Raw genomic sequence first — 23,705 nt, 5'->3', positions numbered from 1 at the left:
ACCGTTATTCCCAATTTCAAATAAAAACTAACAGCATCAGATCTAGGTGGTTGTATCATGATCGTGACTGAGAGAATAAAAGTGAAAAAGAATGTGAACTTTTACAAGTGTGCTTGAAAGTTTGTGAACCCTTTAGAATTTTCTAAATTTCTACATAAATATGACCTAAAACATAATCAGATTTTCACTCAGGTCCTTAAAGTAAATAAAGACAAACCAGTTAAACAAATGGCACAAAAATATTATACTTGGTCATTTATTTATTAAGGAAAATGATTGAATATTACATATTTGTGAGTGGCAAAAGTATGTGAACCTTTGCTTTCAGTATCTGGTGTGACCCCACCTTGGCAGCAATAACTGCAACTAAACATTTCCAGTAACTTTTGATCATTCCTGCACACCGGCATGGAAGAATTTTAGCCCATTCCTCTGTACAGAACAGCTTCAAGTCTGGGATGTTGGTGGGTATCCTCACATTAACTGCTCGCTTCAGGTCCTTCCACAACATTTTGATTGGATTAAGGTCAGGACTTTAACTTGGCCATTCCAAAACATTAACTTTATTCTTCTTTAACCATTCTTTGGTAGAACGACTTGTGTGCTTAGGGTCGTTGTCTTGCTGCATGACCCACCTTACCTTGAGATTCAGTTCATGGACAGACAGACAGACAAACAAAAAGACAGACAGACAGACAGATAGATAGATAGATAGATAGATAGATAGATAGATAGATAGATAGATAGATAGATAGATAGATAGATAGATAGATAGATAGATAGATACTTTATTAATCCCAAGGGGAAATTCACATACTCCAGCAGCAGCATACTAATAAAGAACAATATTAAATTAAAGAGTGATAACAATGAAGGTATAACAGACAGACAATAATTGTGTATAATATTAACATTTACCCCCTTGGGTGGAACTGAAGAGTCGCATAGTGTGAGGGAGGAACGATCTCCTCAGTCTGTCAGTGGAGGAGGACAGTGACAGCAGTCTCTCACTGAAGCTGCTCTTCTGTCTGGAGATGATCCTGTTCAGTGGACGCAGTGGATTTTCCATTTTTGACAGGAGCTTGCTCAGTGCCCATCGCTCTGCCGCAGATGTCAAACTGTCCAGCTCTGTGCATACAACAGAGCCTGCCTTTCTCACCAGTTTGTCCTGGCATGAGGTGTCCCTCTTCTTTATGCTGCCTCCCCAGCAAACCACCGCATAGAAGAGGGCGCTATCCACAACTGTCTGATAGAACATCTGCAGCATCTTATTCCAGATGTTGAAAGACGCCAGCCTTCTAAGGAAGTATTGTCAGCTCTGTCCTTTCTTACACAGAGCATCAGTATTGGCAGTCCAGTCCAGTTTATCATCCAGCTGCACTCCTAGGTATTTATGGGTCTGCACCCTCTGCACACAGTCACCTCTGATGATTACGGGGTCCATGAGGGGCCTGGGCCTCCTAAAATCCACCACCAGCTCCTTGGTTTTGCTGGTGTTCAGTTGTAGGTGGTTTCAGTCGCACCATTTAACAAAGTTTTTGATTAGTTTCCTATACTCCTCCTCCTGCCCACTCCTGATGCAGCCCATGATAGCATTGTTGTCTGCAAACTTTTGCACGTGGCAGGACTCCGACTTGTATTGGAAGTCCGATGTATATGGGCTGAACAGGACCGGAGAAAGTACAGTCCCCTGTGGCGCTCCTGTGTTGCTGACCACAATGTCAGACCTGCAGTTCCCGAGACACACATACTGAGGTCTGTCTGTAAGATAGTCCATGATCCATGCCACCAGGTATGAATCTACTCCCATCTCTGTCAGCTTGTCCCTAAGGAGCAGAGGTTGGATGGTGTTGAAGGCACTAGAGAAGTCCAGAAGCATAATTCTTACAGCACCACTGCCTCTGTCCAAGTGGGAGAGGCATCGGTGTAGCATATAGAATCTATATATATTATAGATGATAGCATCCTCTGCTCCCACCTTCTCCTGGTATGTGAACTGCAGACGGTCGAGGGCGTGGCGGACTTGTGGCCTCAGGTGGTGAAGCAGCGGCCTCTCCATGGTCTTCGTCACATGTGACGTCAGAGCGACAGGCCGGAAGTCGTTCAGCTCACTAGGACGTGATACCTTTGGGACTGGGGTGATGCAAGATGTTTTCCAAAGCCTCAGGACTCTCCCCTGTTCCAGGCTCAGGTTGAAGATGCGCTGTAGAGGACTCCCCAGCTTCAAGGCACAGGCTTCCAGTAGTCGTAGCAATACTCCATCTGGACTCACTGCTCTGCTGGCACAAAGTCTCTTCAGCTCTCTGCTTACCTGGGCCGCTGTAATTGTGGGTTGGGGGAAACTCTCTCCTATGCTGGTATCAGCAGAAGAATGGGGGGAGGGTGTAGTACTCCTAGGTGAGAGTGGGTTAGGGTGGTCAAACCTGTTGAAGAAGTTGTTCATCTGGTTTGCTCTCTCCATGTCTCTCTCAATGGTGGCACCCCGCTTTTAGCTGCAGCCAGTGATGATCTTCATCCCATCCCACACTTCCTTCATGCTGTTATTCTGCAACTTCTGCTCCAGCTTTCCCCAGTACTGCTCCTTCGCCACCCTGAGCTGGACTCGGAGTTCCTTCTGCACGCACTTGAGCTCATGCTCATGCTGATCACCTCCTTTAAAAGCCCTTTTCTTCTGGTTCAAAAGGCCTTTGATGTCACTTGTAATCCATGGCTTGTTGTTAGCATAGCAGCATATGGTTCTTACTGGAACTACAATGTCCATTGTAAAAATATTCATTTTTCTATTCTTTAATATGTAAAGCACTTTGAGCTACTGTTTGTATGAAAATGTGCTATATAAATAAATGTTGTTGTTGTTGTTGTTGTCATACAGAAGTTGATATAGTCAGTAGTGCAGTCAACAACCTCCTAGATGTTCTCACTATGTGACCCCTGAAGGATATTCCAGTCCGTAGTTCCAAAGCAGTCTCTCAGAGTCTGCTCTCCCTCAGGGGACCACTTTGTGAATTTGCGTGTGGTTGTAGGTAGCGCCCTCTCTCTTGGTTTGTAGTGAGGCTGAAGCAGGTTATGATCTGCTTTTGCTGATGTCCTGACATTTTCCCTTAGAATTCTCAGATATAATTCAGAATTCATTGTTCCATTAATGAAGGCAAGCCGTCCTGGCCCAGATGCAGCAAAACAGGCCCAAACCATGATACTACCATCACCATGTTTCACAGATGGGATAAGGTTCTTATGCTGAAATGCATTGTTTTCCATTTTCCAAACATAACGCTTTTCATTTAAACCAAAAAGTTCTATTTTGGTCTCATCCATCCACAAAACATTCTTCCAATAGCCTTCTGGTTTGTCCATGTGATCTTTAGCAAACTGTAGACGAGCAGCAATGTTTTTTTTGGAGAGTAGTGGCTTTCTCCTTGCAACCCTGCCATGAAAACCAGTGTTGTTCAGTGTTCTCCTGATGGTGGATTTATGAATATGAACATTAGCCAATGTGAGAGAGGCCTTCAGTTGCTTAGAAGTTACCCTGGGGTCCTTTATGACCTCGCCGACTATTACACGCCTTGCTCTTGGAGTGATCTTTGTTGGTCTACCACTCCTGAGAGGGTAACAATGGTCTTGAATTTCCTCCATTTGTACACAATCTGTCTGACTGTGGATTGGTGGACTCCAAACTCTTTAGAGATGGTTTTGTAACTTTTCCCAGCCTGATGAGCATCAACAACTCTTTTTCTGAGGTCCTCAGAAATCTCCTTTGTTTGTGCCATGATACACTTCCACAAACATGTGTTGTGAAGAGCAGACTTTGATAGATCCCTGTTCTTTAAACAACACAGGGTGCCCACTCACACCTGATTGTTATCCCATTGATTGAAAACACCTGACTCTAATTTCACCTTCAAACTAACTGCTAATCCTAGAGGTTCACATACTTTTGTCACTCACAAATATGTAATATTCGATCATTTTCCTCAATAAATAAATGACCAAGTATAATATTTTTGTCTCATTTGTTTAACTGGTTTCTCTTTATCTACTTTTAGGACTTGAGTGAAAATCTGATGTATTTATGCAGAAATATAGAAAATTCTAAAGGGTTCACAAACTTTTAAGCACAACTGTACTACAAATTTACACCGGCTTTTACAGACGTATGTCTTTTATTGTGTAATTTTAATAATAAGAGCAGCTCACTAATCAAAATAGTAAATTTGTGAGGCAGGCAGGATTGAATTGGCCCCCTCTTGATTACAAGACTGCAGTTCTTACCGCTGCACCACAAAAACTGTCATGTTGCGCTTGTACCTTTTGTGAAAGTGTTTATTTGATATTTGTACTTCAGGCTTAAAACATTATACAGTTCATGACTACATTTTGTCATTTATTACTAAAACATGAAAATCATTTCTGTTTTAACAATGTGTTTACATAGATTGTAGTAGACAGAGAACACACATGAAATGCATGTGCTCCAAATAACAATATATTATTCCCCTATACAACTCTAGGCAACTCACTCCAAAATAAACACTGAACACTTAGGTTTTTCTTTGTGAATTGAGCTGTGGCAATGGGTAGTGGGGATGGGATAGTAGGCTGCTTGTGTTTATTGACACATTTACAAGACAAAAGACGCTGACGGAGAGGTGCGAAGGGATTTAAGGTGGCCCAGAATTACAAGTTTTTTCATAGGCTTTGATAATTCTAGTGTTAAGATAATCTGACCTAATGGAAGCATGTAGATCGAAAAGAGCAGTGGACCCAGGATAGATCCTTGTGGAACACCATATAGAATACCATGTGTCTTCGAAGTATAATTACCATAACTAACAAAAGAAATTTCTACCTGTTAAGTAAGACTCAAGTCAATTTAAGATACTACCAGAGAGGCCCACAAACAGACTAAGGCGATTTATAAGAATATTGTAATCAATGGTGTCAAATACGGTACTCAGATCTAAGTGGATAAGAACAGATAAACAGCCTCTGTCTACATTAACCCGCAAGTCATCTACTACTTTAACCAGTGCAGTTTCTGTACATTGATTTGTTCTAAAACCTAACTGAAACTTGTCAAAAATAGCATGTTTATTCAAGTGATCATTTAGCAGTATAATGACTGCCTTTTCTAGAATTTTACTTAATAAAAGCAGGTTAGAAATAGATTTAAAATTGTTAAAAGTTTTTCTTGAGCAGGGGTTTAATAACAGCAGTCTTAAAACAGTCTGGGAAGACCCCGTGTATCTAATGATGAATTTACTATGTTGAGCACATTATCAATTAGCTTATCAGATACTTCTTTAAAGAAGCTTGTTGGTATTGGTTCAAAGACGCCGGTGGAGGGTTTCAGTTGAGAAATTATTCTAAACAGATCAGGTAAACCTATCCTGGTAAAAGAATTGAATTTTCTTAAAATGGAATATCCGAATTTAATAGAATCTGCTTTGGAGGGATGTATTTCTAATATCATTAATTTTGTGATTATAAAATAGAGCAAAAGCCTCACAAGATTTACTGGAAGTTTTTGGAGGCATTCCATTGAGTGACCTGGGTTTAGCAAATGATCAATAGTAGAGAATAAGACTGTTGGATTACCAGCATTATTATTTATAATTTTGGAGAAGTAGTACTGTCTCTCAAGATAGACTATGTTGTTGTATTGCTTTATTTCAGCTTTCAATATTTCATAATGAACTATAAAATTAGTTTGTCTCCATTTACGCTCAGATCTCCGGCATGTTTTCTTTAACACCAATTACCAGAATTACCAGAGCCTACGAAAAAACTCATAAGTTCGTCCCACCTTAAATCGCTTCTTAAAACTGTTCTCACCTCTCCGCCAGCGTCTTTTGTTAATTTAAATGTGCTGACAAAAGAAAAGCTGCAAGTAGCCGGGTATTTCCGTCCCCCACCGACTTAGAACGTGCACAAACTTCTCCCAGCTCATGCCTTGATTGATTATCTGGGAGTAAAGTGGACTTTTAGAGTGGAAATAATAGATCATTATTTGGAATACACTTATTTCACGTGTGTTCCGTTTCTGCAGGAATCCGTGTAAACACATTTTTAAAACAGAAACGTTTTTCATATTGTAGTAGTAAATGACAAAATGTAGGCATAAACCATATAATGTATGAAGCCTGAAGTCCAAATATCAAACACTTTCACAAAAGGTACAAATATAACAGAACAAGTATGCTTTTATTCAAAAATATAACTGCAGAAAAAAGCCGCCTTAGCATGCCACATTGGCACATACTTACTACAGCTGCCACGGTAGTGTAATGGTATCAGCCACTTGTTAGTAATTAACACTAGAATTACCAGAGTCTACGAAAAAACTCGTAATTCCGTCCCACCTTCAATCGCTTCTTAAAATCGTTCACAGCTCTCCACCAGCGTCTTTTGTCATCTAAATGTGCTGATAAAAATCAGGCTGCAAGCAGCCAGCTATTCCATCCCCCCACCGACTTAGAACGTGCACAAACTTCTCCCAGCTCATGCCTTGATTGATTATCTGGGAGTAAAGTGGACTTTTAGAGTGGAAATAATAGATCATTATTTGGAATACACTTATTTCACGTGTGTTCCGTTTCTGCAGGAATCCGTGTAAACACATTTTAAAACAGAAACGTTTTTCATATTGTAGTAGTAAATGACAAAATGTAGGCATAAACCATATAATGTATGAAGCCTGAAGTCCAAATATCAAACACTTTCACAAAAGGTACAAATATAACAGAACAAGTATGCTTTTATTCAAAAATATAACTGCAGAAAAAAGCCGCCTTAGCATGCCACATTGGCACATACTTACTACAGCTGCCACGGTAGTGTAATGGTATCAGCCACTTGTTAGTAATTAACACTAGAATTACCAGAGTCTACGAAAAAACTCGTAATTCCGTCCCACCTTCAATCGCTTCTTAAAATCGTTCACAGCTCTCCACCAGCGTCTTTTGTCATCTAAATGTGCTGATAAAATCAGGCTGCAAGCAGCCAGCTATTCCATCCCCCACCGACTTAGAACGTGCACAAACTTCTCCCAGCTCATGCCTTGATTGATTATCTGGGAGTGAAGTGGAGTTTTAGAGTGGAAAGAATAGATCATTATTTGGAATACACGCATTTCAGGTGTGTTCCGTTTCTACAGTAATCCGTGTAAACACATTTTTAAAACAGAAACGTTTTTCATATTGTAGTAGTAAATGACAAAATGTAAGCATAAACTATATAATGTATGAAGCCTGAAGTCCAAATATCAAACACTTTCACAAAAGGTACACATATAACAGAACAAGTATGCTTTTATTCAAAAATATAACTGCAGAAAAAGCCACCTTAGCATGCCATATTGACACGCACGCACTGCAGCTGACACAGTAGCATAATGGTATCAGCCACTTACTGGTATCCAAAAGCTCATGAGTTCGATCCCACATGGCTCAGTTTTGAGAAGTAAACTGCTCTTATTCTTACTATTTTAGAATAAAAACATGCATTTGATTTCAGTGTGTAACAGCCAGTAATTTATGATACTTGTAAAGGTTGTTTTTTTTTATTCACTTTTCATTCTCAGTCTCAGTCGTGTTCAGGATCCTTCCCTACCCCCCATCTGAGAATGCTGTTTTCACATAAAGATGCGCGTGGCTCTGCAGCGTAGTTGTGACTGCATTCTCGTACCAATGGCATTACACGTCTATTTTTTTTAGCATGCCCGTGTCGCTCAAACACAGGAACATATGTTGGTGTACAAGAATAAAAAACAAGTGCACTTTTATTCTAGACTATAAGTGAAGAAAAAATAAAGCAAGTTACAGTAGGCGGTTGATACGACAGCTTGCGTGGTGCAATGCTAAGAACTGCTGATTTCCGATCCGTGCTATATAAAATCATCACATTCAAATATTAACAATTTCCACACACCCTTCCTACATTCACGACATGTGTACTTGTTGCAGTGTACACATCTCTCTGGGCTATGGTTCCTATTACACTGAATGAGCACCTGACATTGTACTTTCTTCCCTATATAAATAACATTCGAGTATAGCGCGTCTCCAAATAAATCACATTTGAGTTATAGCGCGTCTTTATGTGAAAAAGACGCTGGTGGAGAGCTGTGAACGATTTTAAGAAGCGATTTAAGGTGTGATGGAATTACGAGTTTTTTCGTAGGCTCTGGTAATTCTAGTGTTAAAAGGTTATGAGTTTGATCCCGCACTACTCAGTTTTGAGAAGTAAACTGCTCTTATTCTTACTATTTTAGGATAAAAACATACATTTGATTTCAGTGTGTAACAGCCAGTGTAATTTATGATACTTGTAAAGGTTATTTTTTTTTTTTATTCACTTTTCATTCTCTCAGTCTTGTTCAGGATCCTTCCCTAAAACTCTGCTGTTTTCACATAAAGAGGCGCTATAGCTCTGCAGCGTACTTGTGATTGCATTCGCTTACCAATGCTTGCAAACTAAAGTGCCTGCGTGGCATTACACATCTATTTTTTGAGCATGCCCGTGTCGCTCAAACACAGGAACATATGTTGGTGTACAAGTATAATAAAACAAGGGTACTTTTATTCTAGACTACAAGTGAAGAAAAAATAAAACAAGTTACAGTATGCGGTTGATATGACAGCTTGCGTGGGGCAATGCTAAGAACTGCTGATTTCCGATCTGTGCTATATAAAATCATCACATTCAAATATTAACAATTCCCACACACTCTTCCTACATTTACGACATGTGTACTTGTTGCAGTGTACATATCTCTCTGTGCTATGGTTCCTATTACATTGAATGAGCCCCTGACACTGTACTTTCTTCCCTATATAAATAACATTCGAGATATAGAGCGTCTCCAAATAAATCACATTTGAGCTATAGCGCGTCTTTATGTGAAAACAGCAGTGTCAGATGGGGAGGGGGGGATCGTGCACGTGACTGAGAGAATGGAACTGAATTAAAAAAAAAAGCTAACCTTTACAATTATCATGCATTTACACTGGCTCTTACAGACTGACTGAAATCAAATGTATGTTTTAATTCTAAATTAGTACAGTACGAACAGCGTCAGATCGGGTTTGAATACACGCAGACACTGTTGCAGAAGGCGTCAGCTTATTCAGTGCAACAGTTTCAATGCACAGTACCTGCAAAATTATTTGAAAATGAACAGTGTCAGATCAGGCGCATAGTCAAACCCGATCTGACGCTGTTCGTTTTCAAATAATATTGCATTAGTGTGATGATGTTTTTACGTATATTGTCTCTTTCATTCATCTTGCGGTTTGTAATCAGTGACCGCGTGTATTTTTCCCCGATCTTGCCAGTTCGCACATGCTGCTGTATGGTGGTGTTTCTTTTGTACTCCAGGACATGCAGAGGACAGAATAGTACAGAGCAGTAAGTTTCCCGCTATATGCAATCAGACAGACAGACAGGCAGAGAAGGCACTAGATATATAAATAAACAGGGAAGGCACTGTATAATAAATATATAAAAAAAACAGCTAAGGGGATAGATATATAGATAGATAGGAAGGAAAGGCACTATATGATAGCCAGACAGGGAAGCTCTTATCTATATAATAAAAGCCCAGCGCGGTGTCCGTGTCCGCATTCCTTTTGGCTGTATAGCCGCCCCGTAGAAAAGCCCCAGCCTGTCCCCTCTCAGAATTCCTGCTTACCCCTCTCCGTTCTTTCCCCTTTGCTTTTATTTTTCCTGTTCCTGAAAATCTTTTCAAAACAAAAGTAAAGAAATAGACAGAGCGTCACATTAACGTCTTCTCCCCTCTGCCTATTAAATAATCAATAAAATGAAATAAAAAAATCACAAAAGAAACAGAACCACAACCTACCCTTACAGCGTCCACCACGCTTCTGGCGTTACAGCCAAACACGTGGTGTATGCAGGTTATGAGGTGTGACGCTAATTAATGCCCGTACTACAACAGATTATATTGTTGATATACTATTAACTATTTACAGGGATCAACTCTTTTGGGGAAGTCCATAACAGAAAAAAAAAATTTAATTATAAATAACGTGCACTTGAGTATTTCGAGCCCCGAGTCTGAGTCGGATGGTTCCCCTGTTCACCAATTCGTGTGTTTCACTATGCCCACTATGCCTTTCCGTCTTCAGCTACCCGTGTGCACTTGTACGGAGGAGACTTTATGGAACAATGCTGAAACGAAACGCAACTAAACCTGCTGCTGCGACAGAGGACACATTACAGTGTGATCACGAAGCAAAGAGGCAAAGGCGTGACAGTCGCTCACAAGAAACGGACACTCAGCATTCACACAGATTAGCTCAACGACGCATCTCTGCCACACAACGAAAGGCAACTGAAAACCCTACAGAGAGAGAAGACAGATTACGCCGTGATCGTGAAAGAAAGAGGCAAAAGCGTACCAATGAGACACCCGACGAGAGGTCCTTACGATTGCAAAACAACCGTAATAGACAAACTCCTACAGAGAGAGAGGACACATAACGCCATGATCAGCAAAGAAAGAGGCAAAAGCGTGCCAATGAGACACCCGACAACAGGTCCTTACGATTGCAAAACAACCGTAATATACAGAAACGTACGATCTCGCAAGAAACTCAGAATGAACGCTCTCAAACTGACACTCACCACTCACAGACATAAATGTGGTGCGATGAAAGACCCAGTTCACGACTGGCAGCCGCGTTTAAACAGGGAGTCCTTCAACTGTGGTCATCCAACGCGCAGCGTAGCGCGCGGCAAGTTGCTAGTATAATAATAAAATTACTGTTATTACTATATAGATAGACAGGGAGTTCAGGCAGGCAGAATGGCGAAGGTTAAAAAACGTTTTCTCTCCAGTGGGGAATTGAACTTGGATCTCTTGAGGTACAGCAAGTCTGCTGCGCTCTAAATGATGAGATCTTACCACAACACCACAGAAGCAGTTATTAAACTCTTGAACCTTTTATGAATGTGTTTATTTGATCTTTGGCCTTCAGGCGTCACACATTTTATAGTTTATGCCTACATTTTGTAACATTTATTACTAAAATATGAAAAAGTTTCTTTTTTAACATTGTGTTTTCTCAGATTACTGTAGAAACGGAACACACATGAAATGTGTGTGTTCCAAATAACAATATATTATTTCCACTCTAAAACTCCACTTCACAAGTTTGTGCACGTTCTAAGTCGGTGGGGGGGAGGATGGAATAGCCGGCTGCTTGCAGTTTGTTTTTATCGGCACATTTACAGGACAAAGGAGGCTGGTGGAAAGGTGAGAATGGTTTTAAGAAGCAATTTAAGGTGGGACAAATCTACGAGTTTTTTCGTAGACTCTGGTAATTCTAGTGTTAAATCAGACACTTTTTGGGTCTTCCACAGTGTAATAATGCTGGAGGATTTTTTAAATGTCTTCTCAGGAGTGACTATGTCAGTGGCAGCTCTCGCATTAAAACTTTCCACCTTGCTATTGTAACAGACGACCGGCAACTCAGCTCAGCTGGGATGCCCCGGAAATTGAAGGATGGGAAAATGCACCTATTTTTGGACACTGCCTCCCCAAAATGCTAGATGGGCAGATCCCCTGGAGTATACTTGTGCCCATATACTGGGACTTGGAGTTCTGTTTCTCAGCCGTGTTGGGTGCCGTGGTGGCCGCCAGGGGGTGTTGTGGAAGGACATGGGGAGTCATATCTTCCCCATAGCCCAGAAGTGCGAAGTCATGAGGATGGAAATCCTGAAGTACTTTGGGCTGAAGAAATCTTGACTTCTCTATCTGACCCAGAAGTGCTGGCAAGTTACATGGGAGGAAGAGCAGGACTATATAAAGGAGTCCTGAAGACCCCGCAAGTGAGTAGAAATAGAAATAGAATAGTAATTATTATTGTGTTCATTTGCATGTATTGTGACTGTGGTTCTTGGAGGGCACTGTACAAGAAGGCAAATGAATAAAAATACTTTTTGGTGCTTTTACCCAGTATCCTGAGTGTCTGTCTGTTGGGTTTAAAGGGGCAACAGTGACCCCTAGTGCCACACAATATACATCATTATCACTATTGTAGTAAGTACAAGTTGTAAGTTGTTTAAAATGTTAGCAAACTTTGAAGCTGCAGATACATCAAAAAAGTGTTTTTTAACAATACGCTTCTCATTGGTTGTAGCTATCAGTATTTCTACATTAAATAATAAGAGAAAATGGTCTGAATAACCAATATCCACGATCTTTCTCACATCAACTTGTAATCCTTTAGTAATCACTAAATCCAACGTATGTCACCACACCCCACCCTCACCCAACTGTATGTTGACTGGCTAATGTGCTGGCTCAGATCAAAAGAGTGCAGGATGCTCATAAATTCTATTGCTTTCAGTTCACACTGATTATCAATATGAAAATGAAAGTCACCAACAATTAGGGACCCGTCATAGTTAGTTATTATAATTGACACTAAGTCATAGACTTATTAAAAAAAAAGACACATTATATTTAGGAGGGCTAAACATGGACAATACTAGAGACCGAGAAACTCCTTGGATAACAACGGCAAGATACTCAAAAGACGCGAATGTACCAAAGCTGACATCTTTACACTTAAACCGGCTCAAATAAATAATTGCTAAACTGCTGCTTTTCTTGCCTTGGTGAACAGCATGAGTTAAGCTGTAATTCGGAGGTACAGATTTGATTAAAACAGTTTCACCATCAGAACTAAGTAGAAATGCAGTATATACATGAGAAAATGTTTATTTCTACATCAGTTATTACTGTTATTAGCACTATTCAAGTAGTGACTTCAATAGTATTTTCAAAAATAAGTAAGAATTCACTGTAAAAAAACTCTTTCAAAGTTTTGAAATGAGTATAGCCTGAATTAGATGATATAAAAATAAATATAAAATGAGACTATATGTGTAGAATTATCTTACTACTCATAAAGGAACTTTTAAAAATAAAAAAGTAAGAATATTTGAAATTAAATAACCATTCACTTAAACTTGTTGCAGGTTAAAGTAACAAATGGCATCCAGAATACATTTGCTATTTGATCCTTGAATTGTCTGATTATGCTGGAAGCCTTGAAAGTCACATTATCAAGAATAAATGAAACTCTGTCACAGACAAGAAAATTGCATGGATTAAGCTGATTGGTACAACATGAATGATATACAGTTTGACAAGTATAGAGAAAATTATGTTTTACATTTGCCAAACTACATCCATGTGGACATTTTAGGTGTGACAAAAACTAAAACTTAATTGCTTAAAAACTGAAACTAAACATAAACAAAAACAAGAATGACAAACTAAAATTAGAAAATGCCAAAAACTAATAAAAAATTGAAAAACAAAATAAAAACTAACATTAGAAAATGGCAAAAAAAATGAAAACAAAAAAATAAAGTCAGAAACTAAATAAAAACTAAAACTGGAAAATATGCTAAACCTAGAAATACACTGGTCATAAATTATTAGTCTACAAGAGAGGTTGTTTTCAATGTAAAATTGCCTTAAGAGTCCTGTAAATTCCTTTATAAACTAGTTTCTTTATAGTTCATCATAGCTTGCTTAAGTAAAACTAAGCTGCTTCAGAAAATGTCTGTTTTATCCTCCAGGACATTAATATATATATATTGTGTTTTAAATAGAACATAGATAATGATTATGTTTAAAATGTCTTTATGTTTATACTGTAAGTGCCATACAACTGTTCACCTGCATTATTCCTATACACTGAAAGATGGTTGTTACCTTGAAATGCTCAAAAAGTGTTTTTGACTAGCTTTCTTAGGGGGACCGAGTTAGAGTTCATAGACCAAAGGTGACCAGGTTTTGTAACTGATGGACTTAAAGCAAAGTGGAAGTGGTAGAGCTTCACAAAAGTCATGTCCATTTTTAATTAATCTCAATAGAAACCAACAAAGCACCATTTCTTTTCACTGTGGGAAACATTTTACTTCTTAACACCAATACATAGTACCTGGGAAAAAAATTCTAGCAAATTGTTTTATTGTGGAATGGTCCTATGGTACGGTATTCTCAATTTCAAACACTTTCTTTTGTACAGCTGAACAGAGTGTCTCAGATCCCCATTATAACCCTTGTAAGTTTACACTTATCAGCATGTCACAAATTGAAACAAGCAGGAGCGAATGTTTGCACTTTTATTCTTGTATTTCTGGCAATGTAAGATTTCTGATATGTCGAAATCAGTAGCAAAGACATTACAGTGACAATAATATCAAAAAAACCCTGGATGGATAGCAGCTGTTCTTGCTAGAAGTCTAGGCATCCAATATGACTAGATAAACAAGTGGCTCTTCATCTTTCTAAATAGAATCATAGACAGATTCTTGTGCGATGGGTTGGTGCCCTGCCTGGGGTTTGTTTCCTGCCTTGCGCCCTGTGTTGGCTTAAATTGGCTCCCGCAGACCCCCGTGACCGATAGACAGATTCTTAGCTTCTCTGTTATACTGAATTTATTTCTATCTTGCACTTTATTGATGCGTTTTTTGAGCCAATGGGATGTTGTATTTTATATCCAGGTCTCTCTTTGATCAATCCCGTTTAGACATGACTTATGTCTTTGATACTTCTACCAACTCAACTTTTTAATGTATCTTTTGGGCTAAGTCAGTTTTTTTTTTTTGTCCTTGCATGCTCACACCTTGTGTGTTGAGGTTCCTGGTTTTTAGTTTATACTAGTTCTGATCTGGTATTTTCCAAGTAGAACAGGCTTCTTTTAAGATATATTACTGCTTATCAGGATCTTACCTTTCCCTGAGTAGAACAGGTTTTTAAAAATCATTAATATTACAGTAAATCCTAGCTATCTGGGGATCCTGTTCCTGTGGATTTGCTTATCCATATTTAAAACAGTATAACCCATTTTGCAACACCCACAGTTTACTTATGCTTAACCATGGCCATGCACAGTAGAGAAAAAAATCCAAGAGAACTATTTCATATGCGCAACATATGAAGTTGAGCAATGACAGGCCTGTGATGTCACTAGATGTCCAGGGCGGCATACACGTTACATTGAATGGATTAATATGTGCTTACCTGGTGCTGAGAGGTGTGCATAAGGCATTGAAAACCATTCATTGATGTGGACCAGGGCTTCCAATTGTTCCACACAAACAGGGTTAAAAGCTCATATTGATTAAGACCCTGCCTTTTTCACCCACAACTCATCACTACTGCTAATTGGATGGTTTAGTGAGATGCTCAGATTTATTCAGCTGCAATCACAGTCTCCAGGTAAGCCCCGAAAATGCGATTATACTTGACTACAGAGTATGTAAAAGTTGCATCAGTTGTAACAAGGTTTCTATAGGTATATCTGCAGAAGGATTATTACCAAGCATTGAGGGGTGAGAGTGGAGGGCCAGCATGTTTGTCTGACCTTAATCCCTCCACTGTAGCTTCTCCCTATAGTTGGAGTCCTAGCTACATTTTTCTCAAACAATCAATGCTTCATTATCCACTGTTTCTGTTTCTGCTGGGTTTTTCAGGGACGTAACTTCCGTGGATAACAAGAATTGACTGTATATGTAAATAAGAAAGCATCCTCATGTCACAGATAAACTCAGGTTACAAAATTCAGCAGTATAACCCAGAAAAGTTCCTTGGTGCCAAATTTTTTTTCTGTGGAAATGCAAAAAATAACAAATTTCCCAATTTAGTTGGAGTATTGCAGCACATACAAATCACATTTTTTTTAATATAAATGTTCGTGTATAGGTGCCTCTCTAGTAAGTGCAAATACTACTCCCAGTGACTTTTCAAAAGGCAATGTAAAACCATAAAAGCATAACTTCCTCATTTCCAGACAAATTATATAAAAAACATATTCTGTATTTATAATATAAAGTGGAAATGTTTTCACACGTACTGCATGGATTAAGTAAGGACAGTTTAACGGCTTGATATGACATACAAGTACCAATGTACATTTTGCCATTCTAATATAATTTAGAGTTATTCAATCCATTATAGAATTCTTTTATTTGGCTGAGCTAATTCAACATTTTATTTCCACAGAAACCAATAACATTAGTAAGAAGTATTTCTGGATAAATGTGAGCCTGACCTGGAGTAGAGCTCAAAACTACTGTCGCGTGAACTACACAGACCTGGTCAGTATAAAAAATGAGACTGAAAATCAGGAGATAATGAAGAACGCTAAGAGTTTCCCCTTTTGGATCGGTTTATTTAATAACCCATGGAAATGGTCTGATGGTGAGAATTCAACATTTCAAAACTGGAGAGATGATCAGCCAGATAATTGGCATCGATTGGAAAAGTGTGTGGCACTTTCACAGTCAAATTGGAATGATGATCAATGTAGTTCCCAGAACTACTTTTTGTGCTACAATAGTAAGTCTTCTAAATTACTATACTGTATGTGACCTAGAAGAGCATCTCTTAATTCAGATTACAAGCTGTTCAAGAGATGTAAGAATAATTGAAAAATCTATAAAATTAGCAATTTTTTAAATTAAAATACTTATTGAAGTGCCTTTTACAATATGCTTTACGAGCTCCTTGATATTACTGTGAATATTTGTATCTGTACACAATGTTTTTCAGAGTCCTGCACTCCACTCTCCTGCACCAGCACGTTCAACTTTGTGTCATATTTATTGTCCTGGGATGATGCTCAGAAGTACTGCAGAGAAAACTACACAGACTTGGTGACTATTGAGAACCAAACAATGAATGACCAACTGCTAATAAAGACAGCAGCGCGATACTCTTGGATTGGACTTCGCCATGAAAAGGACAACTGGCACTGGTCTAATGGAGAGCCTCTGGCCTACACAAACTGGAAACGGGAGTTTTTCTGTGCTGTGCTTCAGTCAGATGGCTCTTGGAATGACAAAGTGTGTGGTGAAGAAAATCCTTTCATGTGCTTTAAAGGCAAGTTCAATTAATTTCAATTCAATTTATTTTTATAAAGCACATTTCCAAAAGAATACATTTAAAATAAGGTGTAAAGTAACATTAACCAACACACAAAAATGCATTATTAAGCTCAAACACAGCATACAATAATATATTTACACGGAAACAGAAACATGTATATATTCATATAAAAATCAAGTAACTACAGCCAATTCTTGTTATCTATGTGAGACCAAAAAGGGTGGATGCAGACTGGTGGTTGTGGCAGCCCTCTGTGCTCAACTCTTGAGGCTTGATAATAATCATTCTATAGGTTCAACAACAGAAATACCATTCCAACTTTTAACTCCTCTATAGTCAGGTTCAATCTTCTTCTAGTTGCTCTATCAGAAGCTGTAAGCAACTCCACCAGGGCTGATTCAAGTACTTCACTAAAAAATCCAGGCGGTAGTACCAATGGGCGGTTTGTATAAACGGCATGGGTTCAATCAGTGGAAGTTTATGTCCCACACTTACCATGTATTCTTTGTTCATGGGGAACAATTTTAAAACCCAAGTCCCCATCACAAATAAAGTTCAATGGTTTACCCTTGCTTCTAAGCATCAGGTAGAAACATAATGATCCATTCAGTGTAGTGTATGTGAAGCCTTGGACATCTAAGGGAATCACAGACCTGTTGCTGCATAATAGGCCCCTCAAAATATTTCCTGTGCTGAGCATGGCCATGGATAAGTGCAAGTAAACTCCAGGTGTTGCAAAATATTGGATAACTGAAGGAATGGAATCTGTAGCTCGTGGATTTAGTGTATATGAAAAAGTAGGAATATTTTAAGCCATTGCCAACTCTCAATGGAGCACAGAAAAAAAAAATCCTGGCTACACAAAATTGATCTCCCTTTAGATAACTGCTCCACACATGGCATTTCATTGAAGATCTGGATTCAAGTGTGCCATACTCTGTATTCCAACACTTCCTTGTGGTAATGTGCCTTACTGGCATTACCAGTAATTAAATAAAGTTAGTTAAGTGTCCTCTGCATGGTGTTGAGAGAGGCATTTGTTTGAGAAAAAAAAGTTTAAAAAATTATAAAGAAAGGAAACTTGCCTTTTTCCTTTTTATATATTGCAGACAGACATCTTCACTGACCATATTAGCGCCTTTTGGAGAATGTCGCTGTGGGTCTCGTGTAGACTGGAGAGACAGCCTTGCCATTGACCGGCCGGGATGGCATTGTCGGTCCTCCACTCCTGCACGTGTCTCCCGCGACCTCATAACACTAAAGGAGTAAAAGAAAGTGTGAAGCGTCATGGTATTTGTTTACTGTGGTATAGAAAAGGGATCCCGTGTTCATAGTTGTCTGGGCTGTAGCTCAGGGAAGGAGGAAAAAAAATTAAAACTGCTTACTTTCACTTTTACGAGAACCGCAGTTCGCATCTCAAAAGCCGTTACAGCTATGTGCACGTGCGCCGGCTGCTCGGACCTTTATAGGACTTGTGCAGAGCAAGAGACGTCACTTTTCGCAGACGCGTTCACGTCATCGTGTACCCGTGGAGGTATGACGTAGGACAATTTAATTGGTCAGCGCAGGGGCACTGAATACAAAAGGGAATCATGGCCTCTAGAGGTGGTTCTTTCTGACTAGATCTTCTCGGAGAAAGGTGCTTGGTAGAACAGCGTTTTGAATCACCATGCATTACGGCTTGTGCTTTGCTTATTGTAAATATCTTTTTTTTCTTGTATATATAAATATCTCTGGATTAACTCTTGTGAAGGTATTCATTGGGTTGTGGTTATTGGTGCACTGTTTATTTTTGTATATACACTTTTTCTGTATTTTGAATATTTTTGTTTTGGTGAATCCTGTATACACTGCTTGAAAGAGCAGCTTCCTTTTTGGTTTGTGTATATATGGTTTTCACTAGTTTGTTTGTATTTTACTTTTCCATTTGGGACTTTCAGGCAGCACTGTAAATACTGTATATAGTCATTTTTGGGCTCCATTTGATTATTGTTTTTGTGTGCCCTTTGCGGTATTGGACTGTGTTTCGATATATAAATTAGGACATTATTTTTGTCTTCTTTATGTGCACCTTGTGGAAGCTGGCCCAGACACAGACAGGCAGACACGTTCATGTCACCCACAAAAACGTTTATTTACAATATATACAAAAGTCTAGTGCACCACAAAACCCCCAAAGTCCTGGCCTCACAACAATGCCTTCCCTTTCCTCGCCAGGCCGCCTCCTTGCCTCCTTCAGCTCAGTCCACTCCGCTCCCGACTCTCGCTTCGAATGAAGGAAGGCGGCCCTTTATTATCCGGATGTGCTCCAGGTGGGTTCCAGGGGAAGGAACCAGGGCGGTTGCTCCCAGATGGTCTGGGGAAGGCGCAAGCCCTCCTCCGGTCCTCCTGGACGTCCCGGCCGGGTCGCCACCCCAGCCACCTCTGACAACCTGTAAATAAAACCTCACTTTATTTTTCAAAAAAACCCAATCCATTTTGTGTCTGTGTCTCCCTGTCTTACACCATCACCCTGGTGTCACATTCCTGTTTCGTTACACACAGATAACAAATGAGGACTGGATTATCTCTTAAGCCAGTTCGCAGATTTGGTTGTAAAGTTACAGTCCAGCATTTCCCAGTACTAGACAGGACTTTGCAGTCTTCTACACACTAGTTGAAGGAGGACCACCTGTAATAACTCTAAATGAAGTCAATAATTTTTTTCATGTTTGACATCTCAACCACACCTCTATAATCACTTACAAGACTTTAATTTGACACATTGGAGATGGTTGAAGTATATGCAAAATTTATGTATATATGAAGTATATGCATGAAGCCCCGGGTAAACGAAAGGAACTGTGGTCCAGAGGTGTGGCATCAAGGGAGCAGGAGTGGCTGGATGCCACTCAAACACAACAAGTAGCTAAACCAAAAATAACCCAAGAGAAAGAAAATATATGTAAAGAAACACCTAGAACTCTAAAATACAGTCAAAGCAACCCTTTGTTAGCAATATACAGCAATAATATGTATTTGTTGTATAATTTTCCAATAGTCAATTGACAATATAATTTTTTTTGTTTTCAGAATATAATTTTATGTACCAATTGCTTTTTTCAGGTTATGTCATTAGTGTTACATGTTCTGATTGATGGTTAAAACTTACAGTAATCATTTATATTTTAAAAGGCATACACTATTCACAATTAAACAGTTAGACTTTCATGTTTTTAATCTCTTAAGAAACCAGTAACATCAGTGAGAGGTTCTCATGGATAAATCTCAAAATGACATGGAACAAAGCCCAGCAGTACTGTCGTGTGAATTACAAAGACCTGGTCAGTATCAGAAATGAAAGCGAAAATATGGAAATAATGAAGAAAGCAAAAAGCAGTCCCTTCTGGATCGGTCTGTTCAATGACCCATGGAAGTGGTCTGATGGTGGACAGTTGATATTTAAAAAATGGAGCAATCAGGAGCCAAATAATTGGAGTCTTAATGAAGAATGTATGGAGATTTGGCCAAATGGAACTTGGAATGATGCTGATTGCAGTTTGCAGAAACCATTTATTTGCTCACAAAGTAAGTTAATCCTTTTAATTTTCGTGTTTATTTTTATGTGGTATATAAAGTTGCTCAAAAATTTGTTCAAAAAGGTTTAATACTTTTCATGACTGCTCCAGACCATATGCAAAGCAAAAAGTTTATAAAAATTGTTAAAGACTTTTTTCCTGCACTACAATGTCAGTTTGTACTTTACTATTAGAACATAAATTAAGAAAATGTCACATTTACAACATTTTTGATTTACAGCTATATGACAACCTTTCTTTGGTTTATTTTGTTTATTTTGCTCACAGACAGATAGAAATGAAAAACATTTTTTATGATAGTTTTAGAAATCAAAATAGATGCTCTTGTGTAGTCTTTCTCCAAAATACCTGGCCATGGAGTGGAGCAGTCTTGTTTACAATATATTGTATGCTGGTGCTTATTTTTTACACCATGTTGTACAGTACAGATAAGCCCAATAGATTTTTATATTTGATTCATTCTGCCATTTGTGTTATCTTTAAATCAATGGCTTATCTAATGGATTTTCTACAAGCAAATTCAGTGTGTATGAGTGTGAGCGATGGTTGTGAGCATTAGGTCTTTTTCCTGTTCTGCACCCAAACCTTCTAGAATAGGCTAAATAAAAAAAAATAACAAACAACATGGAAAAAAATAGTATTTAAACAGGCTGGGATGCATGTATTCTTGTAGAAAGACAATACAATAAATAAACTGATCTACAAGGACTAGCAAAGACTAATGTATGAATCCTGTAAGAGATCCATCATCACCCCCATTATAGGTGTGGAGATATAATCTCCTTGAGGTCATATGCTGTCATTTCCCAGATGTCCAGAGATATGGGTGATGCCTCATTAATTCAAGAGGCTGAGAGTTTAAGGTAGGCTGAATTGTGGAATAATAACAGCCAGGGGTGGCACGGTGGTGCAGTGGGTAGCTCTGCTGCCTCACAGTTAGGAGACCCGGGTTCTCCCTGCGTGGAGTTTGCATGTTCTTCCCGTGTCTGTGTGGGTTTTCTCCCACAGTCCAAAGACATGAAGGATAGGTGTATTGGCAATTCTAAATTGTCCCTGGTGTGTGTGTTTGTTTGTGTGTGTGTGTGCGCCCTGCGGTGGGCTGCCTAGGGTTTGTTTCCTGCCTTGCACCCTGTGTTGGCTGGGATTGGCTCCAGCAGACCCCTGTGACCCTGTAGTTAGGATACAGTGGGTTGGATAATGGATGGATGGATAACAGCCAGTTATTTATAACTGAGGTTATCCCCCTTGAGGTGTATATAGCTTTAGCTACAATAATCACAGTGAAAATAGTCTATTTTGTTGGTAGGTGATTGTAGGACTGGATACATCCAACAATATATAGGTGTAGAGGGAAAAAGGAAACTGAACTCGTAATATAGAGGGTAGCAGTCGTCACATGACAAACCACCTGAATTGGGACACCTCAGCACCACTCTGGGACAGTGTGAGGTCAATCCTGTCAATCCTTGCGGGGCTGGTTGCAAATTAATGTCACACCCAGGACAGAGGAATTACAGGTTAAGGGCTTTGCTCAAGGACCCAATGGAAGAGTAACTTTTGGCATTTACAGGATTTAAACCAGCAAACTTCTGTTTGCCAGCACAGATCCCTAGCTTCAGAGCCACCACTCTGCCAGAGTCAGAACATATAAAGAAAAGTTCCAAGGACATTTAATGAACACAGGTGAAAATAAGGGTTTATTATAGAGCACCCCTTCAGCTTTGGTGGTCATCTGCTAATTACATGGTGTGTTGTATAAATGTTGGCTTAGCTTTTTCAGTGGTAGAATTGCAGTTTTGTGATTATATCATTGATTTCTCTTTGTATATTTGGCATTCATAACAGTCACATACATTTTTGTATACTACTGATGTGATTAAGTAGCCTAATTAGTTTTAGTTGTTCAGTGTAATGTTAGTTGTTTATATGTAATACTGGCCAACGTTTAACTGAAATTGAGATACTGTACTACTATAGTGATAGGCAAACAAGAATTAGAAGTTATTATTTTCACCATTCTAACTTAGACATGGTGCCATGGGTATGAATCAAATGGAGTATATCACAAATGTTGACCTGCCATAATGATAACATGTCCCAGAAGTAAATTATATTTTACCTTGCATGTTAACAGTTTTATTAGAATTCTTTCAAACAATTGTGTTCACAAAAAAATCAAAGTTATGCAACTACTAAATTATAACATAACAAAGAATATAAAACGAGCACCTGCTTAATTAACTAGAAGCATGTACACTTAAAATTAATGAACATTATTTTTTAAGCAAGCCAAACATTATGTGCTGCTGCTGTTTTTATGTAGATGTTTAATCTCAAAGCACATTTCTCTTTCAGTATTAAACATTTCGTGTAATATTGAAACGATATTGCTGTAAGCAAGATTTATGCATATTGGATTCTCTGTTTCTGTCAAGATACAAGTACAAAATTCCAAAGACAATATGATGTCAAAATTTTGAAAATTCTCATTGTAGAAATACATATTTAAAAAAATGGATACATTTACCCATTTGATAACAATATTGTATGTTAAAATCACAATAAATTTTCATTCTTTTTTAGGTTTGGTGGATAAGAGGATAAAGATGAGAGTCCGTATAGATGTACAGAGTGGTCTAAATCCTGAGGATCCAAAAATCAGTGATGCCATCCTGAATCAGGTCTGGAGCCCTGCGTCTGACCCAGCAATGTGTATAAAGATTTAAACTCCTATTTTACGTAGGCTGGCCTTCACTTTTTGTTTTTGTTATTCAATATGCGTAATGTATGAATTAAAAGAACCTATTAAATCCGTAATTCTTTACCTCAGATTCTCTGCTCTGAATAATAGAATGAAAATGAGTATGCTAATGTACTTCTGCCACACAGCTCCAGGAAACCGTTCAGAACATAGCTGGTCAGTGTGTGGAGATTACAAAGTCTTTCCATGTCTAACTGATTTTTTCTAGTCATTTGCCTGTTTTCTTACCACATCCTGGACACATGCAGGTTTAAAGGGTGTGTAAATTGGACTGGTATGAATTAATCTCAGAGTGAATGAGTGTTTACCTGGCAATACACCCAAAGTTGGTTCCCCTTGCTGTTTAAATACAGTAGGTTTCAGCTCTCTATTTTAATTAGGGAAGTTAATGGATGGATGAAAAATGGCCAAGACTTCTAGAGTTAGTTTGCTTTTC

The 23,705-nt window shown here is 38.7% G+C and overlaps 2 protein-coding genes across 2 annotated transcripts in view; both read left to right on the top strand.

Moving 5' to 3' along the window:
* Window positions 1-16,173, top strand: part of LOC120538567 (struthiocalcin-2-like) — a gene marked incomplete at its 3' end in the record, with an annotated part of 40,101 nt that extends 23,928 nt beyond the window's left edge. The window contains exon 3 of the mRNA XM_039767962.1: window positions 16,046-16,173. Coding sequence (XP_039623896.1) covers window positions 16,046-16,173 — 128 coding nt within the window. The remainder of the gene's footprint in view (window positions 1-16,045) is intronic.
* LOC120539777 (macrophage mannose receptor 1-like) lies at window positions 16,169-23,259 on the top strand. The gene is made up of 4 exons (XM_039770162.1): window positions 16,169-16,381; window positions 16,595-16,924; window positions 20,159-20,497; window positions 23,092-23,259. Exons 1-4 carry the CDS (start codon window positions 16,177-16,179, stop codon window positions 23,232-23,234), a joined length of 1,017 nt encoding a protein of 338 aa, XP_039626096.1. The 5' UTR covers window positions 16,169-16,176; the 3' UTR covers window positions 23,235-23,259.
* The last annotated feature ends 446 nt before the right edge of the window (window positions 23,260-23,705 follow it).

Source organism: Polypterus senegalus, chromosome 11, assembly GCF_016835505.1.
Source record: "Polypterus senegalus isolate Bchr_013 chromosome 11, ASM1683550v1, whole genome shotgun sequence".
NCBI classification, from domain to species: Eukaryota; Metazoa; Chordata; class Cladistia; order Polypteriformes; family Polypteridae; genus Polypterus; species Polypterus senegalus.
This window is presented reverse-complemented; position numbering and strand designations above follow the sequence as displayed.

Bases quoted from the DNA above. Each gene is read 5' to 3' on its own strand.
- LOC120539777 (XM_039770162.1), top strand. From the start codon at position 16,177: ATGAAGAACGCTAAGAGTTTCCCCTTTTGGATCGGTTTATTTAATAAC. The intron at 16,382-16,594 runs GTAAGTCTTCTA...AATGTTTTTCAG, and splicing joins CTACTTTTTGTGCTACAATA to AGTCCTGCACTCCACTCTCC. The intron at 20,498-23,091 runs GTAAGTTAATCC...ATTCTTTTTTAG, and splicing joins ACCATTTATTTGCTCACAAA to GTTTGGTGGATAAGAGGATA.